Genomic DNA, 23,008 nt, shown 5'->3' with positions numbered 1-23,008 from the left:
GGTCATTCAGAAGCATGGCTTTTCTTATCACTGCTATGCTGATGACACTCAACTCTACTTCTCATTCCAACCAGATGATCCGTCGGTAGCTGCTCGCATTGCAGTCTGTTTGAGTGACATTTCTAAATGGATGAAAGACCATCACCTTCAGCTCAACCTTGCCAAGACAGAACTGCTCGTGGTCTCAGCCAATCCATCACTTCACCACAACTTCTCTATACAGCTGGGTTTGTCAACCATAACTCCTTGGAGTTGTGATCGATGATCAGTTAAGCTTCACAGACCATATTCAGATTCGCCTTATACAACATTAGGAAGATTAGACCCTTCCTGTCGGAGCATGCCGCACAACTCCTCGTCCAAGTTCTTGTTCTCTCCAGACTGGACTATTGTAATACTCTCTTGGCGGGCCTTCCCACATGTACTATCAAGCCTCTGCAACTGATCCAGAATGCAGCAGTCAGATTGGTCTTTAATGAACCAAAGAAAGCTCACGTTACCCCTCTCTTCATCAGGTTACACTGGCTACCAATAGCCGCTCGCATCAAATTCAAGGTACTGATGTTTGCCTACAAGACGGCAACTAGCACTGCACCAATATATCTAAACTCACTAGTTCAAACTTACGCACCCTCCAGAAGCTTGCGTTCTGCAAGTGAACGACGCCTTGTGGTACCATCACAAAGAGGTACCAAATCCCTCTCACGGACCTTTTCCTGGACTGTGCCCAGCTGGTGGAATGACCTCCCAATCATAATTCGAACAGCTGAATCTTTATCCATTTTCAAAAAACATCTAAAGACGCATCTTTTTCGTCAGCATCTGACCAACTAATACTAACACTTACCTATTCTATCTATTTAAAAATAAAATAAAAAATAAAAATAAAAACCTAGCTACGTGTACTGTGCTGGGCTAACTGAAACTTGTCATGGCACTTGTATACTGCTGCACTCTCGATGGTCTCATTGCTTCTATTGTTCTCATATTGTACGTCGCTTTGGATAAAAGCGTCTGCTAAATGATTAAATGTAAATGTAAATGTAAGCTACAGATGCCTGCACTGTTGATTCTGAAGGCCTTAGGCAGATTTCTTTGACCCTGGCAACACGATTGCTGAAATATGATTGGATAAAAGCTTCAATATAAACATATACTAGTGGAAGCAGCGCAATCAAGAGAAAAGCTATGAAATGAAGAGAATAGACTATTGGAAATAATTTAATATACATTCATGGAAAAATATATTAATACTAAGTCAGTGATTCTGAGTGTTTAGGCCAGCAGAGAAGGCTTTGCTGGCCCTGACAGCCCACCACTGCAAAAACAGAAGTGTGCTTAATGGGTACGTGAGCTTAATAGGTACGTCTACCCTAGGTCTTGAAAAGTGTATTAGGAAGTATTAATCTTTTACCCAGTTGCATACTCCGTATGGACATACTTGATATTATCAATTTTAACAAGTTCCCTTTTACAGTTGTCCACTAGATGGTCATGTTTTTTTTTGTGAAATGTGATTTAGAATGCCCAGAATGTATAATGTCCTGTAGGTGAGTCACACATTAAATACAGTAAATCATTCAGATTTACTAGACTGAGAGAATTGAGGAGTAAATGCTTATATATTATATATACTTAATTTTTTCAGATCTCAATTTTAAGTTATTACAGATTTATTTGTTTATAATAAACTGCTATGAATCAAATATATCATGCTTTCACAGGTGACTCATTTTTGCCTGCCTCAGCTTCTGCCCCTGTTGAAGCACACCATGTCCTACCTGCATGAGATTTTTGAGTTCTATGAGGAGATCCTTACCTGTCGCTACCCTTATTCTTGCTTCAAGACCGTCTTTGTGGATGAGGCTTATGTGCAGGTCTCATCGTATGCATCCATGAGTATTTTCAGGTATACAAGCTATTTTTTGAAAGTAAAAATAACTTCCGTTTACAACAGCATTTATTTTTCCAATGTAAAAGTCTTGGTAACACTTTATTTTAAGATGTCCTTGTTACAGACGTTACATGTACTTAATATTGTAATAAAAATTAATTATGCATAATTACATGCAAGTAACCCTAAGCCGGACCCTAATCCTAACCATATAGTAAGTACATGTAGTTAATAAATATTACTTGGTACTTAAATGTATAATTAGTAATTACACTATATCAAGGACACCTTAAAATAAAGTGTAACCAAAGTCTTTTCTTCTGACTCCTAAAACAGCCTAGGCGGAACAATGTAACTAATATCACCATCACGAACGAACACACCGTTTCTCAATACTAAACACTATTATTAAAGCGGTGGTTGACTTTTTTTTTTTTTCTAGGCTTGATTGTGTTTATGGGGTGCAGTCTAAGTTAAAAAAACACATTATTTTTCACTTAATTTACCTTTATTCTACACGGCTCTGTCCCTTCTCCTATAAACGCTGATGATTTCCTGCTTTTATGAAGCCACTCCCTCAGAGATACGCAGTGGACTCAGATTGGTTAGCTGGCTCAGTGTGTTGTGATTTGCTAAAACACCAGTGCGCCACGTTTAAACGTCCCGCCCCTCAGCTCAGCGACATGTGCTTCGGTTGTATTGTGAACAATTACGTCGTCAATATCGCTTATCACTTTGAGCCCGATTTAGACGCAGACAATATTAGTGAAGAGGATCGTGCAGAACCTGTGCAAGCACGGCTCTTAATGGTATGCTTTTTGTTTGTTGTTATCTCATACTTTTAGACGCGCTGTTATTTGTAAATGCTACTGCTTCTGTTAGCTTTTAATATACTGTTTTATCCTGATTTAAGCTTTAATACAGTACAGCAACTGCAACGCATGTCCTTGTTTAACGCTTCTCATAGCTATGTGAAAAATATCGGCCTGTCTATAAACAAAGTGTATAATTGGAACAGTTCATTGTTGGAGCTGAGCTGATGATCTGAATGAGGGAGAGAGATGCAGAGCAGGGGGACGCGAGGAACAGGATTTGCTGCTTTGGAATACTGATTTTGAAACTTGTGAAAGTGAAACCATTAGAATCGTTAGAAGACAGAAGTGCGATTCATATATGAGTAGACCTTTTCATGCACCTCTAGTTTTCTCTTCCTCTTCTCTAAAGCAGTGCAACATGGCCTCACCCACTTCGTTGCGTGTTCCTGGGGGCGGGGTTTATCAGGGTTTGTGAAGTTACGAACCTGAGAAGTAACTCGTTGTAGTTTCTACAATCCATTACAATCTAACTGCCAAAATTTTAACAGACAATATCTCTGTTTGCATTGAACTTTCAGCGTCGTAACTTTGCAGATATTGTTTATGCTCAAACAGCAACATTACACAAACGAACGTTAAAAAAGTGAAATCACAATCAACCACCCCTTTAAATACTACTATTTATATAAAATATTACTTATTGAATAATAATATTTAATAAACAAAAACAACCGGCATCATAAAAGGCAATTCAGTCAAAAGTACAAGGCAACATATACAGCATTAAATTTACACTCATAAACATGAGATTTTGCCAAAACTATTTGCTCTGGAACAAATAATAGATTGAGACCAAAGACTGCCTGTTAGATTTACCCAAAACAAATTATATCTCATGTTTAACCTAGGAATGCAACACTACAATCTTTTCAGAACCGATCCGATACCGAAAATTCTGAGTATCTGCCGAGAACCGATCCGATACCAGCGCAATGTAGAATTTCTATTCTTCTGTGTGTTGACTTTATCATCACTCTTGTGTATTAAACACAATCTGCTTAAATATAGACAACTTCATTTTAATGAAAAATAACGAATGAAAAAACCCCAACATAATCTATGACAAAAATACTATTATAAACTAGGTTAGTGGATAATTCAGCAGCAAAAGATATTCTAGAAAAATTATAGGTGCACAATAACTATAAAATCTAAACATTTAGTGAAACAACAATTTAATGGGGAACAAATAAAAGTTAAGTGTGGGACTAATTCTGGTGATTCAAGAAAGGGGTCTCAAAATGGCCCAAAAATATTATTTTAGTAACTTTAATTTTAAGTTAAATTGTGCTTTGTTGGTATAATGTCTGATAGAATGTTTAAAAAATGTTCGGTGTTAAGTATTTTTAAGTTGTTGCTTTTGTAATTGATTTTTTTTATTTGAAAAGCAGGACAAAACAGTAAAAAGCACATTTTGGCTATTTAATTTATGCAATGGTGTAAAAAATGGCAAAATAGGCCTACATGGTGGAAAAAATTCGAAAAATCGTGTTCGGTATTCGGCCGAGAATTTTCATTTCGGTGCATCCCTATTAATGACTCATAACTCTCGCACACCTGGAAGAAAACGGACACTCCAGATCACATAATTCAGTGGAGAATTAATAGAAATTATATTAAGAACGTGTGAGAATAAATCTGTTCTCAGATACCAAAGATAACAAGAACTCTGCATCCACTCTCTTCTCTCTCGGAATCACTCGGAATACTCTTCTTCTGTGTTTGTTTACACTGGTTTTCGAAACAGCGCCACCACTTTTTGTGCAACAGCAGCTGCTCCATGCACGTGATCTAAGTTCAAATCTGATTGGGCGGCCATTTCAATGCAGAGCGACGGGGGAAAAATTTACGCACAGGACGGAAATTTTTTTTCCGCGCCTCGTGTGAATATTCCCATAGGGATCTATTGTTTAGATTCAAAAGCGTCATCGTGCCGAATTTTCGTTTTCAGTGTGAAAAGCCCTTAAATCCATGGGAAACGATGGCGATTTGCAGATTGAAAAGTCTTCTGACTGTCTCGTTAGTTCAACTGCTCGGCTTTAAACTAGTTGAAATCACAGAGACATTTGTGTTCATCGCACTTCACATTGGATCTCACAGCGCTGTTTAGTGCTCGCGTGACTGAGTTAAACGCATCTGCTCTAGTGAGCTCGATTCAAATGAGTCGCGCTGTTTCGTTCCACTTTTGGCTAGTAAACATTATATCAAACATTTATCGAACTCTTCATATTGTTTTGAGAAAAATTATATCGCGATAATTAACGTTAACGAATTATTGGCCATCCCTAATTATAATACGAAAGGCTCAATACAGAGCAGCACAAAGAGCTTATGCGCAACCTGTGCGCAGAATGATGCACTTGAAGCAACACGGAGTCACAGCGCTCCGCATAGAAAAGGAAAGAGATATTGATGCGTGGTGTACTAAATCTGTGTGATAGTTTTTGAGCCTTTTCTTTTTAACAGTTTTAAATTTCCTTATGTCGTTCTTGAAGAGAGTTTTATCGTTTTGACTAAGTAACCGAATGTGACAAGCAGCTTGAATGCTAAATAGAGGATGACAGCAGCAGTGGAGAGAAGAGTTTACGTGAACTTGAATTTAATGACTTAAATTCATCTGTACCTCACATTAAAATATGGAATGGATTCAGAACCAGTGTTAATTTTGACAGAAAATTTTGATTTAGTTTTAGTCATAGTCTTTTGACTAAAATACCATTTAGATTTAGTCATATTTTAGTAATTTGAATTGTTTTTAGTTTTAGTCTAGTTTTAGTCGACTAAATATCATTACATTTTAGTCAACTAAATCTACAGTAAATTTTTTATAGTGCATTTAAGCATTTCTCAAAAATTTCCAAACTCATTACGTAGGTTTGATATTAAGGTTGTATCACGATAGACACCGATTTAACTGTGGTGAAACACAATATGCCTTTGTTAAAATTAAATAAAACCACTTCTCATAAAGAACAAGAACATGGTCTTCTTTTTAATGAAATGCCAATTGGTATATAGGATAATTATGCATTCTTTATAGCAACTTTTTTACCATATTCTTCATTCTTTCCAGCAGACATACTTATTTCTATAAATAAATTTAGATTAATCTTTAGGGCTACTAAAGTTTTTCAGTCAAGAGCAGTGAGTGATTTTCTGTCTGTCTTTTGTTGCTTGATTAACATCAATGCCACAGACAATAGCAACTTAATTAGACTACTATCCCTTTAAAACCAAATGCACAGCTGCAATGGATGCAATTTACTGATACACGTTCTCCCTACTGTTTACGTTCACTTAAGACGTAATCGACTGTGTTTATGTGAATGCTCGCCAAAACTAGGGATGCATCGATCCGATACGCAGGATCGGTATCGGCTCCGATACTGGCATTTTCTGCGGATCGGGTATCGGTCAGACGAGACCGATCCAAATTCGATATTTTGTGTATACTATTCTGTGTTATTGTTAAGCCCCACGAAAGCACAAAAACATTAAAGCACCATAAAGTCAAAGTCCAAATGTTCTGAAGCCGTTCCATAGTTTAATGTGAGGTACAGATGAATATTTAAGTCGGTAAACTCTTCTCTCTGCTGCGGCTGTCTGTCATCCTCCGTTCAGCATTCAAACTGCGTGTCACGTTCGGTTACGACAGTCAAGACGAGTAAACTCTCTCCAAGAGCACACAATAATTAAAATTTAAAACTGTTAAAAGAAAAGGCTCAAACTACCGCACCGATTTAATAAGCTACGCATCAATATCTCTTTCCTTTGTGTTTTGAACTTCTCTATCAGGAGTTGCGTGCTGTGACTCCGTGCTGCTTCAAGCGCGTCATTCTGTGCACGGGATGCGCATACGCGCTTTGTGTCGCTCTCTATTGGAGCTTTTCATATTACTTTTGCGCAATGAAAGATTATTTATAGCGTTTCTTGTTCTGTCCTATCAAGGCTATTAATAATCTAATGTTCAGCACAGTAATGGAGGAGGCAGCAACATATGATAGATAGGACTCCTCTATCATATGTTGCTGCTTTCATTACTGTGCTATACATTTAAAATAATTTTTTTATTTTTTTTATTTGTAGTTTATATTTATAAATAAATACATTTACATGTTTTCATTAATGTGTTTTACAACAATACAAAGAGCAATGTGTAACATTTTACCAGGTTTAGTCCTTCACATATTCACTTTTATTTGTTCCCCACTAAATAATATTATTTAAGTAAATGTTTAGATTTGATAAAATTGTGCACTCATGATTTTTCTAGAATAACTTTTGCTGCTAAATTATCCACTAACCTAGTTTATAATAGCCTAGTATTTTTGTCATAGATTATGAATGAGCCTGTTTACACCTGGTCATTTCATGCCTTTTAGCTGATCGGATATCTAGGCTATCTGATTTGTTAAAACGTATTTACACTTGGCCACATAAATGTGTCGTCACAAAACAGATCTAAATCCGATCTTCAATTCCCGCGCTATATTTAAATTTAACGAAGTTCACGTCAACGAAATCAAAAGCGCTGCATTTTATTAATTATCAGCTCATTTCGTGATCAAAGACCGCAATAGGAGAGCGCACGCCATTTGCACTGGAAAGTTTGCCTTACTACTTTTAATGAAGATGATTGTGTGTTGACCCTCTGCATCTTACTTCTAAGTTTCTAAATCTAACTTTCAGTTTCATTCGCGGCAGTTTGCGTGTCGGCTTTCTGATACTCAGCTACTCATCCGCTGTGATGCTTATTGCATTAGCGCAGTCATATCTGACTATAATGTCATAGCCTGTAACACGGTCTCACACATTTATTATTTTTTACAATGTGGGAGGAGTAAAATTTACATATGTGGTTTCAACAACCAGATGCATTTATACATGTCCAGTTTCGTCTGGAATGCGGCCCAGACCACCTCCTTAAGTGGTTTGAGCGATCGGATTTATTTTACAAAATGCATGGTGTAAACAACCCCTATATTATTTTTTCATTAAAATGAAGTTGTCTAGTAGATTGTGTTTAACACACAAAAGAGTGACACAGAAGTATAGAAATTCTACATTGATTTAAAAAAAAAAAAAAAAAACTGCGCTGGTATCGGATCGGAATTGGCCGATACTCAGAATTTTCTGGATCGGATTTGAAAAAATGGTATCGTTGCATCCCTAGTCAAAACATCATTTTGTGTGTAATTTTCAGTTCATGCGACGAGAGAGAGTACTCGCTTGCTGTGAGACACGCTTTCTGTGTGTGTATGCTTCAGTGTTTGTGCTCAGAAAACCGGACCGAATCGAGTTCTCTCTTGCGTCGTCAGATTTATCCATATGTCTGATCTTCTCTTACTCCCACATATTGACATTTTTTAATGCTTTATGAGACGTGCAGCAAGTGTATTATAGCTTATGTCCTGCCAGTTCATATGTATGCATCTAACCTCCTAACTACGCAGCAGATTCGTTCTGAATGAATCTCTTCCCAAATCGTCCCTCCCTAACATTTTCGTCTCGTTTTTATTCGTTGACGAATATGTCAATAGATTTTAGTTTTCAATTTTTTTTTACATAGTTTTTGTCATTCAAAAAGAGTTTTCGTTCGTCATTGTCTAGTTGTCGTCAGTGGAAAAAAAATGTTGTTGACGACAATTATGACACATTATTCGTCAACGAAATTACCACTGTTCAGAACACTTGAAACATAGTGCACGCAACCTCTATGGTGCTTTATAATGCTTTTGTGCCTTTTGTGGGGCTTAACAATAACACAGAATAGTATACGCACAATATCGGATTTGGATTGGTCTCATCTGACCGATACCTGATCTGGCAGAAAATGCCAGTATCGGAGCCGATACTGAGTATCAGATCAATGTATCCCTAGTTTAAGCACTATAGAGACATCATAGCCAGCTGCAAATTCCAGAAGATCTGGCTGAGGTCAGGCGCTCTCTGCGGGTTTATGCGCGCTGAATGGCTGCTGACGTCCTGGCGCTCAATGTCGCAGCAAATTTTCAAATAGATGTTTTCTTAAATAACTGCCTAATAATTAATTTGAAGTCCAAACAAGTTCTCACCTAAAAACTCTTAAAACTACATTCCGTGACGCAAAACAGTATTTATTTATTTTTTTATAGTGGATTTGGGCGTCCGCCATGACACTCGCTGTGAAAAATATGGCAACTTCGGCAAGCGGAGTGATACAAATGGTGAAACGGCTGTTGGACTCTAAGGCTACATCCACACAAAGCCAGAGCTTTCCCTATCTCCCCCCCCCCCTCGTCTCAAGAAATATCTGGGAGGGGTTGCTTGGGTTGGGAGGGTTACTTTAAAAATGTATTCCGTTACAGTTGCAAATTACTTCATTAAAGTATTCAGTAACGTAATCAAAGTACCACAATATAAAAGTAATGTAATCTGATTACTTTTGGATTACTTCGAGTTACATAGTAAAAACTATTTGAAACTATTAAAATATATTACATATATTACAGCCCATATATATTTAAAAGGCTATGCAGACATCTAGTGGCTATACAATTTAGTATTAGTTTAATTTTTATTATCGTATTTTTTTCTTTAACATGTACAAGTAAAAATAAATATAGTTTATACACATTAAAAATTTACACCATACGCATATTAGTCTATTTTAAAATAAGCTTACATGTATGTGAAATGCTATGATCTATTATTATGATCAGTCATGCACACCATGGAATTTTAAATCACTAACAAACCCTAAATTTGATCCAACATGATTTCCATGCTAGTCCGACCTGCAAATGTTCAAGTTGGTTGAGTGGCCTTTTTTAAAGCAAGAGCCTTCATGCATAGCTTACGCTGTACAACTGTTATTTCTTTTATCTTTTTTGAAGACAGAAGAACTGAAATTTCCAGAGATGAAACGATTTTCCCAGCAGGAAGCATCGTAATTAATTAATAGCAGCGTCTCATTCAGCGTTTGAGGAGAATTGTAGATGGGTGTTATTTGTGCACGCACTAACAGGTGGCTCCCATGAGTCAGCAACCAGGAACTACTGTATGATGAAGCAGCAGTAAATATATAGCATTATGTCAAAATACTAATTTAATTTTAAATGTAATCCTGATAGTATTTCCCCATTTTTTTATAAAATGTAACTGTAATCTGAATGCTTAGGTTTTTTATGTAACTGTAACAAATTACAGTTACTAGATTTTTGTATCCTGATTACGCAACGCCATTACATGTATTCCGTTACTCCCCAACCCTGAGTATACATGATAGACCAGTATGTGGCGCTGTAATTCTGCCACAGATATACACTAAAAACGGAGAAGACTTGGTCTATGAGCATAAACCTTACATACGGTATACAAACGAACATGGAACACTGCATTTATTAATCTGTGTTGTTAGTTAATAAAAAGACAATCGTTCAGTGTTTGTTGTTGTTGTTGCTGTTGCGTGACGTAGTGGTGTCTGACTAGGGTCGAGATGTGGGGTGATGACAACATCGTTTCACAAAATATACGGATTGGCTGTACACATGAAAACACAAAAGGGTGTGGTTTCATATTTATCCAATATTTAACCAATACAAATTTTTGCGTATACAGCTAAACGAGTCTCTGTGTGGACGAGGCCTAATATCACACTCTTATCATCCAATCAGATTCGAGGACCAGAAAGTGTGGACGAGGCCTAATATCACACTCTTATCATCCAATCAGATTTGAGGACCAGAAAGAACAGTTGTATAAATGTGTATATACAGAATTTTATCATAACCTTGTGTTTGTGGTGTTCTTCTCAGTACCAACCTCCTGCACAGTGGCATGATCATAGATCAGACTCCTGTGACCAGGCGCTGTCTGGCTCAAGCTCTGGCCCAGCAGTTTTTTGGATGCTTCATCTCTAGGATGTCCTGGTAAGTAGAAATGGCAAAGCCTAATAGTGTAATGTTTGTTGCCAGCCACAAAACTACATATGGCAGGATTTTTGTTATATGCAATATAATACTTTTCATACATAAATGGTTGCAGGCAGGTACTTTAGGTTTGCAAGAAATCCAATATTTATTTATTGAACCAGTAATGCCTAGAGCAGGTAGATGTGTGTTTGTGTACAGTCATGGCCAAAAATATCGGCACCCTTGATAAATATGATCAAAGAAGGCTGTGAAAATTAATCTGCATTGTTAATCCTTTTGATCTTTTATTTTAAAAATTCACAGATTCACAAAAATCTAACCTTTCATTGCATAATAAGAATTTAAAATGGGGGGAAATATCATTGTGAAACCAGATAAAAAAGTTTGTCAAGACAAACTTTAAGTTGGCTTGAGAAAGCCGGACTGGAAAGTTTGAAAAGTTAAAAAAGTTTGAAGTTTAAAAAAGTTTTAAGTTTGATGGTTTTCAGTATGAAATAGTTTAAAGTAGTTTTACAAGCTTAAGGCAATACAGTCTGTCAGAGACAGACAGACAGATAGATAGTCAGATGATAGATGGGCGGGGTGGTTGCTTGGGTGTTGCTATGCAATTGCTAGGGTATTGGGGTGGTTGCTAGGGTGTAGCTATGCGGTTGCTAAGGTACACGGGTTGGTTTGCTAAGGTGTTGCTATGTGGTTGCTAAGGTACCCGTGGTGGTTGCTAGGGTGTTGCTATGCAGTTGCTAAGGTGTTGCTATACGGTTGCTAAGGTACCCGTGGTGGTTGCTAGGGTGTTGCTATGCAGTTGCTAAGGTGTTGCTATACGGTTGCTAAGGTACCTGGGGTGGTTGCTAGGGTGTTGCTATTCGGTTGCTATGGTACACAGGGTGGTTGCTAAGGTGTTGCTATGTGGTTGCTAGGGTACTTGGGGTAGTTGCTAGGTTAGTTTGTATGGTTGCTAGAGTGTTGCTATGAAGATAGATAGATAGATAGATAAGAAATATTAGATGAGTTTGAATGGGTTAGAAATTAGGTATATGTCGAACGTCACCTGACCAAACCCGGAAAACAGGTCTTATCACGTCCGCTTGTCGGAGAACGTATTAATAGCAGTATTAAATAATGGCGATATCAATGGACTTTTAAGGTAATCAGTTAAATTAGCTAGCTGTTTTTATTGTTGACGTTTTATTAAACTTTTATAAATAAGTGTTCCTGAAAAGAATAAAAATAAAAAACTTTTATATATATCAATCCACATATGTGATGGACATTGGTAATGATTATCTTTAGTGTCTACTTTGAAGGCATCTTGAGTAAAACAGCTTCATATTTAACGGGGCATTTGCAAAACGCGTGAACCGGAAGCAACGAGACCTGGTTAGCAGAATACGGAAGTGTGTTGCGCATAACTCCTATAGTACATAGAAGGGAAGATTGATTGAGCCTCAAGGGATTCTGGGAGTTTAAGTTTGAATTTTGACAGTTGGAGATTGAATAGTCTTGGCTCATTTGAACATTCCGTCAATGTAAGTCTATGGGATTTTTATGATTTTTATTTTATTTCATTTTTATGAAAACCGTAAATCGGATCAGTTAGAAAAGATATAGCACACTCGGTCAGATAAGTCTGAAGATCTGGGCTGAGTTTGGAGTCTGTAGAGTTAAAGCTCTAGGAGGAGTTAGAGTCAGAAATTTTAGTCTCAGAAGAATAATAATAATATCTGTAAGTTTAAGACAGATTTCAGTAAGTTGGCTTTCTCAAGCCAACTTAAATGTTTTTCTCAAATACACGTTGGAAACAATTACTGGCACCCCTAGAAATTATTATGAGTAAAATATCTCTGAAGTATATTCATATTCACAATTTTGAGCACTCGAGGGTGATTATGAACATGAAAAAATCCATCCATGGCTTCCTGTTTCACAGAAATCTAAATAGGAGGGAAAACAAAGCCCAAATTCCCTTAATCATCCATCATAATGAGAAAAACCAAAGAATATATTTCTGATAGATAATTGAGCTTCACAAATTAGTGAAGTGGCTTTAAGAAAAGAGCTAGAATAGTGAAAATTCCCATTTCCACCATCAGGGCAATAATTATGAATTTCCAATCAACATAAAATGTTAGGAAACTGCCTGGAAGAGGACGTGTGTCTGTATCGTCCTAATGCACGGTGAGAAGGAGAGTATGAGTGGCTAAAGACTCTCCAAGGACCACAGCTGTAGAATTGCAGAAAATAGTTGAGTCTTGAGGTCAGAAAACTTTAAAAAAAAAAAAAAAAAAAAAAAATTGTCAAACAGCACCTACATCACCACATGTTGTTTGGGTGGGTTTCAAGAAAAATTCCCCTAGCTCATCCAAAAACAAACTCCAGCATATTCAGTTATCAGACACGACAAATGGGACTGGCTTCTATGGTCAGATGAAACTAAAAAATTAGCTTTTTATCAGCAAATACTCAAGATTTTTTAACATTTTAAATTCTTATTATCCAATGAAAGATTAGATTTTTGTGAGTTTAAAAAAAAATAAAAGATCAAAAGGATTATCAATGCAGATTAATTTTCACAGCTGCCTTTGATCATATTTACCAAGGGTGCCGATATTTTTGGCCGCGTGTGTATAGGTGTGTATGTGTGTATATGTATGTGTGTAAATGTATATGTGTGTATATATATATATATATGTATGAAGTTTGAAGCAAATCAACTAAAATTAAGATGCTGAATTCAAAGCATTTTGAAAATGACACTTCCTGCTGCCAGTTGGTGGCACTATAACTTTCAGTCATAATAGTCACATCTATACGATTGGCATCATACACCGAACAAAGCACTGAAGTTTGATCAAAATCAGACAATGTATGTGGACGTTATTAGGCATTTCCTGTTTCTCATTTTTTTATATATATATATATACAGTGAGGAAAATAAGTATTTGAACACCCTGCTATTTTGCAAGTTCTCCCACTTAGAAATCATGGAGGGTCTGAAATTGTCATCGTAGGTGCATGTCCACTGTGAGAGACAATCTAAAAAAAAATCCAGAAATCACAATGTATGATTTTTAAACTATTTATTTGTATGATACAGCTGCAAATAAGTATTTGAACAACTGAGAAAATCAATGTTAATATTTGGTACAGTAGCCTTTGTTTGCAATTACAGAGGTCAAAGCGTTTCCTGTAGTTTTCACCAGGTTTGCACACACTGCAGGAGGGATTTTGGCCCACTCCTCCACACAGATCTTCTCTAGATCAGTCAGGTTTCTGGCCTGTCACTGAGAAACACGGAGTTTGAGCTCCTCCAAAGATTCTCTATTGGGTTTAGGTCTGGAGACTGGCTAGGCCACGCCAGAACCTTGATATGCTTCTTACAGAGCCACTCCTTGGTTATCCTGGCTGTGTGCTTGGTCATTGTCATGTTGGAAGACCCAGCCTCGACCCATCTTCAATGCTCTAACTGAGGGAAGGAGGTTGTTCCCCAAAATCTCGCAATACATGGCCCCGGTCATCCTCTCCTTAATACAGTGCAGTCGCCCTGTCCCATGTGCAGAAAAACACCCCAAAGCATGATGCTACCACCCCATGCTTCACAGTAGGGATGGTGTTCTTGGGATGGTACTCATCATTCTTCTTCCTCCAAACACGTTTAGTGGAATTATGACCAAAAGTTCTATTTTGGTCTCATCTGACCACATGACTTTCTCCCATGACTCTTCTGGATCATCCAAATGGTCATTGGCAAACTTAAGTCGGGCCTGGACATGTGCTGGTTTAAGCAGGGGAACCTTCCGTGCCATGCATGATTTCAAACCATGGCGTTACCAACAGTAACCTTGGAAGCGGTGGTCCCAGCTCTTTTCAGGTCATTGACCAGCTCCTCCCGTGTAGTTCTGGGCTGATTTCTCACCTTTCTTAGGATCATTGAGACCCCACGAGGTGAGATCTTGCATGGAGCCCCAGTCCGAGGGAGACTGACAGTCATGTTTAGCTTCTTCCATTTTCTAATGATTGCTCCAACAGTGGACCTTTTTCACCAAGCTGCTTGGCAATTTCCCGTAGCCCTTTCCAGCCTTGTGGAGGTGTACAATTTTGTCTCTAGTGTCTTTGGACAGCTCTTTGGTCTTAGCCATGTTAGTAGTTGGATTCTTACTGATTGTATGGGGTGGACAGGTGTCTTTATGCAGCTAACGACCTCAAACAGGTGCATCTAATTTAGGATAATAAATGGAGTGGAGGTGGACATTTTAAAGGCAGACTAACAGGTCTTTGAGGGTCAGAATTCTAGCTGATAGACAGGTGTTCAAATACTTATTTGCAGCTGTATCATACAAATAAATAGTTAAAAATCATACATTGTGATTTCTGGATTTTTTTTTTAGATTATGTCTCTCACAGTGGACATGCACCTCGATGACAATTTCAGACCCCTCCATGATTTCTAAGTGGGAGAACTTGCAAAATAGCAGGGTGTTCAAATACTTATTTTCCTCACTATATATATACACACATACACATACAGGTATATACATACAGGTGCTGGTCATATAATTAGAATATCATCAAAAAGTTGATTTATTTCACTAATTCCATTCAAAAAGTGAAACTTGTATATTATATTCATTCATTACACACAGACTGATTTATTTCAAATGTTTATTTCTTTTAATTTTGATGATTAGAGCTTACAGATCATGAAAGTCAAAAATCAGTATCTCAAAATATTAGAATATTTACATTTGAGTTTGAATAAATGACCATCCCTACAGTATAAATTCTGGGTATCTCTTGTTCTTTGAAACCACAATAATGATCCAGAAAACGAACATTGACACCCTCCACAAAGAGGGTAAGTCACAGAAGGTCATTACTGAAAGGTGTGGCTGTTTACAGAGTGCTGTATCAAAGCATATTAAATGCAAAGTTGACTGGAAGGAAGAATTTGGGTAGGAAAAGGTGCACAAGCAACAGGGATGACCGCAAGCTTGAGAATACAGTCAAGCAAAGCCAATTCAAACACTTGTGAGAGCTTCACAAGGAGAGAACTGAAGCTGGAGTCAGTGCATCAAGAGTCACCACGCTCAGACGTCTTCAGGAAAAGGGCTACCAAGCCACTTCTGAACCAGAGACAACGTCAGAAGCATCTTACCTGGGCTGTGGAGAAAAAGAACTGGACTGTTGCTCAGTGGTCCAAAGTCCTCTTTTCAGATGAAAGTAAATTTTACATTTCATTTGGAAATCAAGGTCCCAGAGTCTGGAGGAAGAGTGGAGAGGCACAGAATCCATGTTGCTTGAAGTCCAGTGTGAAGTTTCCACAGTCAGTGATGATTTGGGCTGCCATGTCATCTGCTGGTGTTGGTCCACTGTGTTTTCTGATGTCCACAGTCAACGCAGCCATCTATCAGGAAATTTTAGAGCACTTCATGCTTCCTTCTGTTGACAAGCTTTATGGAGATGCTGATTTCATTTTCCAGCAGGACTTGGCACCTGCCCACACTGCCAAAGGTACCAAAAGCTGGTTCAATGACCATAGTGTTACTGTGCTTGATTGGCCAGCAAACTCGCCTGACCTGAGAATCTATGGGGTATTGTCAAGAGGAAGATGAGACACCAGACCCAACAATGCAGAAGAGCTGAAGGCCACTATCAGAGCAACCTGGGCTCTCATAACACCTGAGCAGTGCCACAGACTGATCGACTCCATGCCACGCCGCATTGCTGCAGTAATTCAGGCAAAAGGAGCCCCAACTAAGTATTGAGTGCTGTACATGCTCATACTTTTCAGTTGGCCAAGATTTCTAAAAATCCTTTCTTTGTATTGGTCTTAAGTAATATTCTAATATTTTGAGATACTGATTTTTGACTTTCAGGAGCTGTAAGCTATAATCATCAAAATTAAAAGAAATAAACATTTGGAATATATCAGTCTGTGTGTAATGAATGAATATAATATACAAGTTTCACTTTTTGAATGGAATTAGTGAAATAAATCAACTTTTTGATGATATTCTAATTATATTACCAGCACCTGTATATACACACACACATACAGTGGGTACGGAAAGTATTCAGACCCCTTTTAATTTTTCACTCTTTGTTATATTGCAGCCATTTGCTAAAATCATTTAAGTTCATTTTTTTTGCCTCATTAATGTACACACAGCACCCCATATTGACAGAAAAACACAGAATTGTTGACTTTTTTTTTTTTTTTTTGAACAGTCACGGAGTTGTTGTGAAGCCACTCCTTCGTTATTTTAGCTGTGTGCTTAGGGTCATTGTCTTGTTGGAAGGTAAACCTTCGGCCCAGTCTGAAGTCCTGAGCACTCTGGAGAAGGTTTTCGTCCAGGATAACCCTTTTACTTGGCCGCATTCATCTTTCCCTCGATTGCAACCAGTCGTCCTGTCCCTGCAGCTGAAAAACACCCCCACAGCATGATGCTGCCACCACCATGCTTCACTGTTGGGACTGTATTGGACAGGTGATGAGCAGTGCCTGGTTTTCTCCACACAAACCGCTTAGAATTAAGGCCAAAAAGTTCTATCTTGGTCTCATCAGACCAGAGAATCTTATTTCTCACCATCTTGGAGTCCTCCATGCGGGCTTTCATGTGTCTTGCACTGAGGAGATGCTTCCGTCGGGCCACTCTGCCATAAAGCCCCGACTGGTGGAGGGCTGCAGTGATGGTTGACTTTCTACAACTTTCTCCCATCTCCCGACTGCATCTCTGGAGCTCAGCCACAGTGATCTTTGGGTTCTTCTTTACCTCTCTCACCAAGGCTCTTCTCCCCGATAGCTCAGCTTAGCTCTAGGAAGGGTTCTGGTCGTCCCAAACGTCTTCCATTTAAGGATTATGGAGGCCACTGTGCTCTTAGGAACCTTAAGTGCAGCAGAACATTTTTTTGAAACCTTGGCCAGATCTGTGCCTTGCCACAATTCTGTCTCTGAGCTCTTCATTCCTTTGACCTCATGATTCTCATTTGCTCTGACATGCACTGTGAGCTGTAAGGTCTTATATAGACAGGTGTGTGGCTTTCCTAATCATGTCCAATCAGTATAATCAAACACAGCTGGACTCAAATGAAGGTGTAGAACCATCTCAAGGATGATCAGAAGAAATGGACAGCACCTGAGTTAAATATATGAGTGTCACAGCAAAGGGTCTGAATACTTAGGACCATGTGATATTTCAGTTTTTCTTTAATAAATCTGCAAAAATGTCAACAATTCTGTTTTTCTGTCAATATGGGGTGCTGTGTGTACATTGAGGGGGGAAAAAAAATGAACTTAAATGACTTTAGCAAATGGCTGCAATATAACAGAGTGAAAAATTTAAGGGGGTCTGAATACTTTCCGTACCCACTGTATATATTAGTGCTGGGTAACGATTAAAATTCAAAAGTAGTGTATTGCGCACTTTTTTTTTTTTTTCATTTAAAAGTATTCCAATATGAACAAAAGTGCAATAACATTTTGTTTGCAAACACTTTAAACAAATAAGGTGCTTTTTTTTACCGCAGTATTTCTTTTACATAGCCTAGTAGCAGTTAAAATATTTATTGTAAAATGCATGTAGTGTGAGCGGAGCGCTAACTGCGCTGGAGCGCGGATCTTCTGATACGTGCAGCATGATTGTGCATATATATTGTGAGAGGGCCGTGTGTTACCGCGTCCCAAACGACTCAAAATAATAAACCACAAAGTTAACAAAATGATGCACTCCACTGTGCTGAGTGAGTGCACTTCTCTGCTGTCTTCACGTGTTATCGGAACTTTACTATTTCCCACTTATGAAGTCGTGATTAAGAGCTCGTTGCATTCTTTTCTGGTAAAAATAACAGTGAACAGTGGTTTGTGAATGTTGGTGATTAGCCTAATCTGGAACGTCCATGTGAGCACTCCTGCAGACTTAGGCCCACCCCAAATGCTCTCATTGGTTGAGATGCGTGATGACGCCCATCCCAAGCCAGTGATCAGTATCCCACCTCTCCAGTGACCCATGGCTTGTCTGTATGTGTATTCAGAGCCAGTGAGCAAACGGGCTTTCAAAATAATATTAATACATTTTTTAAAAACCACTGCGTTAATGTGCAATTAAAATAATTGTCGGCTTTAATTAATTAATGCGATAACTTAACTTGCCCAGCCTTCATATGTAATATATTATATATATAAAACTGTGTATATTTTTAATTGCAGGTCTGATGAGTGGGTTTTGAAGGGAATTTCTGGATACATTTATGGCCTCTACCTGAAGAAAACCTTTGGAGTCAATGAGTATCGTCACTGGATTAAGGAGGTATAGAGTAAAGTGATCGACAAAGGAGAGCCAATGCTTCTGTCAAATGGCCATGTGCATATGTTTATATGCTTGAACATCAATTTTTTAAATGTCGAACTGTTTGTCTCTTATTATTCTTCTAACCAACAGGAACTGGACAAGATTGTGGAGTATGAGCTAAAGATGGGTGGAGTCCTGCTACATCCCACCTTCTCTGGAGGGAAAGAAAAAGACAAGTAAACCTCACCTCTACCACTGCTTATAATTTATACACACTTATCCAAACTTGTACAAAAGATGATGTTTTGGAGGAAGATAATGTCTGTTTTCCTTTCAGTCCAACACCCCACCTGCACTTTTCCATCAGACACCCCCACACATTGTCCTGGGAATATTACAAGATGTTCCAATGCAAAGCCCACCTGGTCATGAGGCTCATTGAAAACAGAATTAGCATGGAGTTCATGTTGCAGGTATATGAACTACAATATCCCTCATTTAGGAAAGGAAGTGGTATATTTCATTGGTTTTTCAGGTGATCTGTGTACTGGTGCAGGTTGCTCTCAAAACCTCATTTATGGACCACCCACATTGACACACACATTTTTATTATCCTTGTGGCTAATTATAAGCTGATCAGATACTGTAATCTCAGCCTGAGTTCAATCAGCAGGGTTTCCACGGGGCATTAAAAGTCATTAAATGGATTTTGCGAAAATTAAGGCCTTAAATAGTATTAAACGTCATTTAAATTTAATTCTATAGGCATTACAATTTTTTAGATGGTTTTGAATAAAAATATTACCAGTTTATTTTGAATATAGCATCTTCATAATTAATAACTTTTTAATTTAATTATGTACAAAATATGTACATTGATGTGATAAACACGCAGAACGTTTTGGTAATCGCCTCCGTTCGATGCGAAATAGCCGTACCGCCGGATGTTTAGACAGTGGCGGACTGGAGTAAAACTAAGAGCAGAGAATGTTAATTTTGTGAAGTCAGAAAGAAATTGTGTAGTGCAATTGAGCGAGGATGATTCTGATTTTATTACATTCGGCGTAAATGACAATTGATAATGAATGTATTGATAGTAACAAGGTCGCACATGTTGAAGCTCGCGCATCTGGTGTGTGTGAGAGAATCTTGTGGAGAAATCAAAACAAATGAGCACAACAGCACAGACAAATCATAGAACACATATATTGCGGTAAAAATTTTGTTTTTATATTAATACTAGGGATGCACCGATACCGGGCCCGATACTGAGCTCCTGTATTAGTACTCGTACTCGTTAAAATGCCCCGATACCAAGCACCGATAGCATGTGTGATAAGTGCCATATTCAGACAAAGAAACAGGACAACATGCAGCAGAATGGAGTTATTAGAGATTAAGGATGTCTACGAAGCAGATGTATGCAATGAATAATGTTAAACATTCAGTATTAATGCCTTTATAGCTGATGTGCGCGAACTGAAAAGCAAAGCGCTGAGTGGATTGAGCGTGCTGCGGCGCAGATGCGCGAGCTTGTCGAGTGAATATACTTTTCTCACAGACATCACTGGAACGTTTGTAGTTCGGTCGGATCTGTCAAAAAGAAGTAAGCAAAACAATGCACAAGTTACTTAACGGTAGGGAAGGAGGGAGGGAGAGAGAGAAAAATAAAAAGTAAAATGTATCATGATTTACACAAATGTAAAGCAGAAAAAATGTGTTCAATATTGATAATAAGAACTGTTATTAATGATTGAGCACCAATAATCATAACAGAGCAGCAAATTAGCATATTAGAATGATTTCTGAAGGATCACGTGACACTGAAGACTGGAGTAATGATGCTGATAATTCAGCTTTGATCACCGGAATAAATTACATTTTAACACATTCACATAGAAAACATTTATTTTAAATGTAAATAATATTTCTCAATATTACTATTACTGCAGCCTTTAGTGAGCAGAAGATACTTGTCAAAAACATTAAAAATCTTTGACTGGTGGTGTGTGTAGTTTAAAAAAAAAAAAAAAAAAATATATGTATGGCATTAAACATGTTTTAAAAATGGCATTAAAAAGCATTAAATTAGATTTGATGATACCTGCAGAAACCCTGATCAAATCTCTCATCAGGTGTTTAACAAGCTCTTGAGTCTGGCCAGCACAGCATCATCCCAGAAATATCAGTCTCACATGTGGAGCCAGATGCTCGTGTCCACCTCTGGATTCCTCAAATCCATTTCCAACGTGTCAGGGAAGGACATCGGACCCCTCATCAAGCAATGGGTGTATCCTTCAAATCCACGATGTGGAATATAGTTGTTTTTCTTGATTTGTTTTGTTGCTTTGTTTTTGTGGTATACTTGTTTCTGGTTGGTCAGTTGCTGCATTCTGCGACCAAATATTTATTTTTTTAATAGCTATTGGTTAATTAGTTATTGTGGTAATTATTGTAGTACAGTGATATTACAATTAAAGGGGCCATGATGTGCCTTTTTTTTTTTTTAAATCATTGAGGTTCTGTAGAACAGTAAAGATTTTAGCTGAAATCGTGGTCGTTAGTAATTAATAAAATTCATGCCAGCGGCTGCCCGTATTTGAGAATAAAAAATCATATCAAGGTAAACAAAATTAGTACCTGTGGCTCCTGACAATATTTTGAGCTCTTACAAAGTGAAACGATCTCAATATATTGTCATGTGCCACAGGTATTAATTTTGTGTTCCTTGATATGCTGCGTTTCTTGTTTTATTCTCCAAGATGGGCAGCTACTGATTTGTGTTTTATGAATCCCCAAGGACCACGGTTTCAGCTTAAAATCTTCTTTACTGTTCTACTCAAGAAAAAAAACACCTACATTTTGGATGGTCTGAGGGTGAGAAAATTAACAGCAATTTTTTGTTTTTCGGTGAACTACCCCTTTAATATATGCTTTATAAATACTAATAAACAGTCATTATGCTAGTAATATGCATGCTATTAAGCAACTAGTTGATAATGAGAATTGGTCCCTAAACTAAAGTGTTACCAAAATTTATGTTGCGCTTAATTTAGGAAGTTTGAGCACAAACATATTGTAGTTTAATATATTATTACCTTTGACTCAACCTCAGAGACCAGAGTGGGGTGGTAAAATTTTTTGGAAGTTTTGCCTTCAACAGGAAAAGAAATGTTTTGGAACTTGAGATCCGTCAGGACTACACATCATCTGGCACACAGAAATATGTGGTGAATACGAAAATCAGATGGAAAATTGAGAATGAGAGAATGTATGGATGGATGAAAGAAAAAGTTTCATAGGGGTAGTGAAAGTGCTAAACTAGTCTTCTAAGTGGTCCGACAATGATTATGTGCATATTGAAAACTTACACATGCTTTTGTTTTTTGTTAGGGCCCTATTAAAGTGACAGTGCAGGAACTGGATGGATCATTTAACCACACATTACAGATAGAGGAGAACAGTCTCAAACATGACATTCCCTGCCACTCCAAAAGCAGAAGGTAGGACACCTGCTTTCAGAACAAAATTCATGCCTGAATCCAATCAGTAGTTCCTGTTAATAGTATAGCATTTAAAATTGTTGTCCAGCACTTGGCATGATTTAGGTTTTTAATTATTTTATTTATTTTTTTGTATCCTTATTTATTCTCTCTCTGCTAACTATTTTGAAGAGATTTTTAAGTTAAACAAAGATACAGTTTTAGAAATTTTTGCAAAAATAAATTTTAAAAACCAAATTAGATCTGCAACTAACGATTATTTTGATAATTGATTAGTTGGCTGATTTTTTTTATTTTGTTTTGTTTTTTCGATCAGATAAAAAGCCTTTCTTTCTTTGACAAAATACACAAATTCCACATGCTGCCCAATGCTGTCCTTCAAACAGACTAGCCAACTGAAGGCTATAAACATACTGTATGCTGAATATATCTACAGGTGCTGGTCATATATTAGAATATCATCAAAAAGTTGATTTATTTCACTAATTCCATTCAAAAAGTGAAACTTGTATATTATATTCATTCATTACACACAGAC

General features: G+C 37.6%; 1 protein-coding gene across 5 annotated transcripts in view; it reads left to right on the top strand.

The window, feature by feature from the left end:
* taf2 (TAF2 RNA polymerase II, TATA box binding protein (TBP)-associated factor) overlaps positions 1-23,008 on the top strand; it is a 74,472-nt gene that overhangs the window by 7,725 nt on the left and 43,739 nt on the right. For all 5 annotated transcript variants that reach the window (XR_009266263.1, XR_009266262.1, XM_058745937.1 and 2 more), the window contains exons 7-14: positions 1,725-1,909; positions 10,566-10,679; positions 18,886-18,985; positions 19,118-19,203; positions 19,305-19,440; positions 21,103-21,257; positions 22,083-22,197; positions 22,361-22,470. Coding sequence is in view for 3 of the 5 variants with exons in the window: in XM_058745937.1 (XP_058601920.1) it covers positions 1,725-1,909; positions 10,566-10,679; positions 18,886-18,985; positions 19,118-19,203; positions 19,305-19,440; positions 21,103-21,257; positions 22,083-22,197; positions 22,361-22,470 (1,001 nt within the window). In the remaining 2 variants the exon portion in view is untranslated. The remainder of the gene's footprint in view (positions 1-1,724; positions 1,910-10,565; positions 10,680-18,885; positions 18,986-19,117; positions 19,204-19,304; positions 19,441-21,102; positions 21,258-22,082; positions 22,198-22,360; positions 22,471-23,008) is intronic.

This window comes from Onychostoma macrolepis, chromosome 16 (genome assembly GCF_012432095.1).
Source record: "Onychostoma macrolepis isolate SWU-2019 chromosome 16, ASM1243209v1, whole genome shotgun sequence".
Taxonomy (NCBI): Eukaryota; Metazoa; Chordata; class Actinopteri; order Cypriniformes; family Cyprinidae; genus Onychostoma; species Onychostoma macrolepis.
This window is presented reverse-complemented; position numbering and strand designations above follow the sequence as displayed.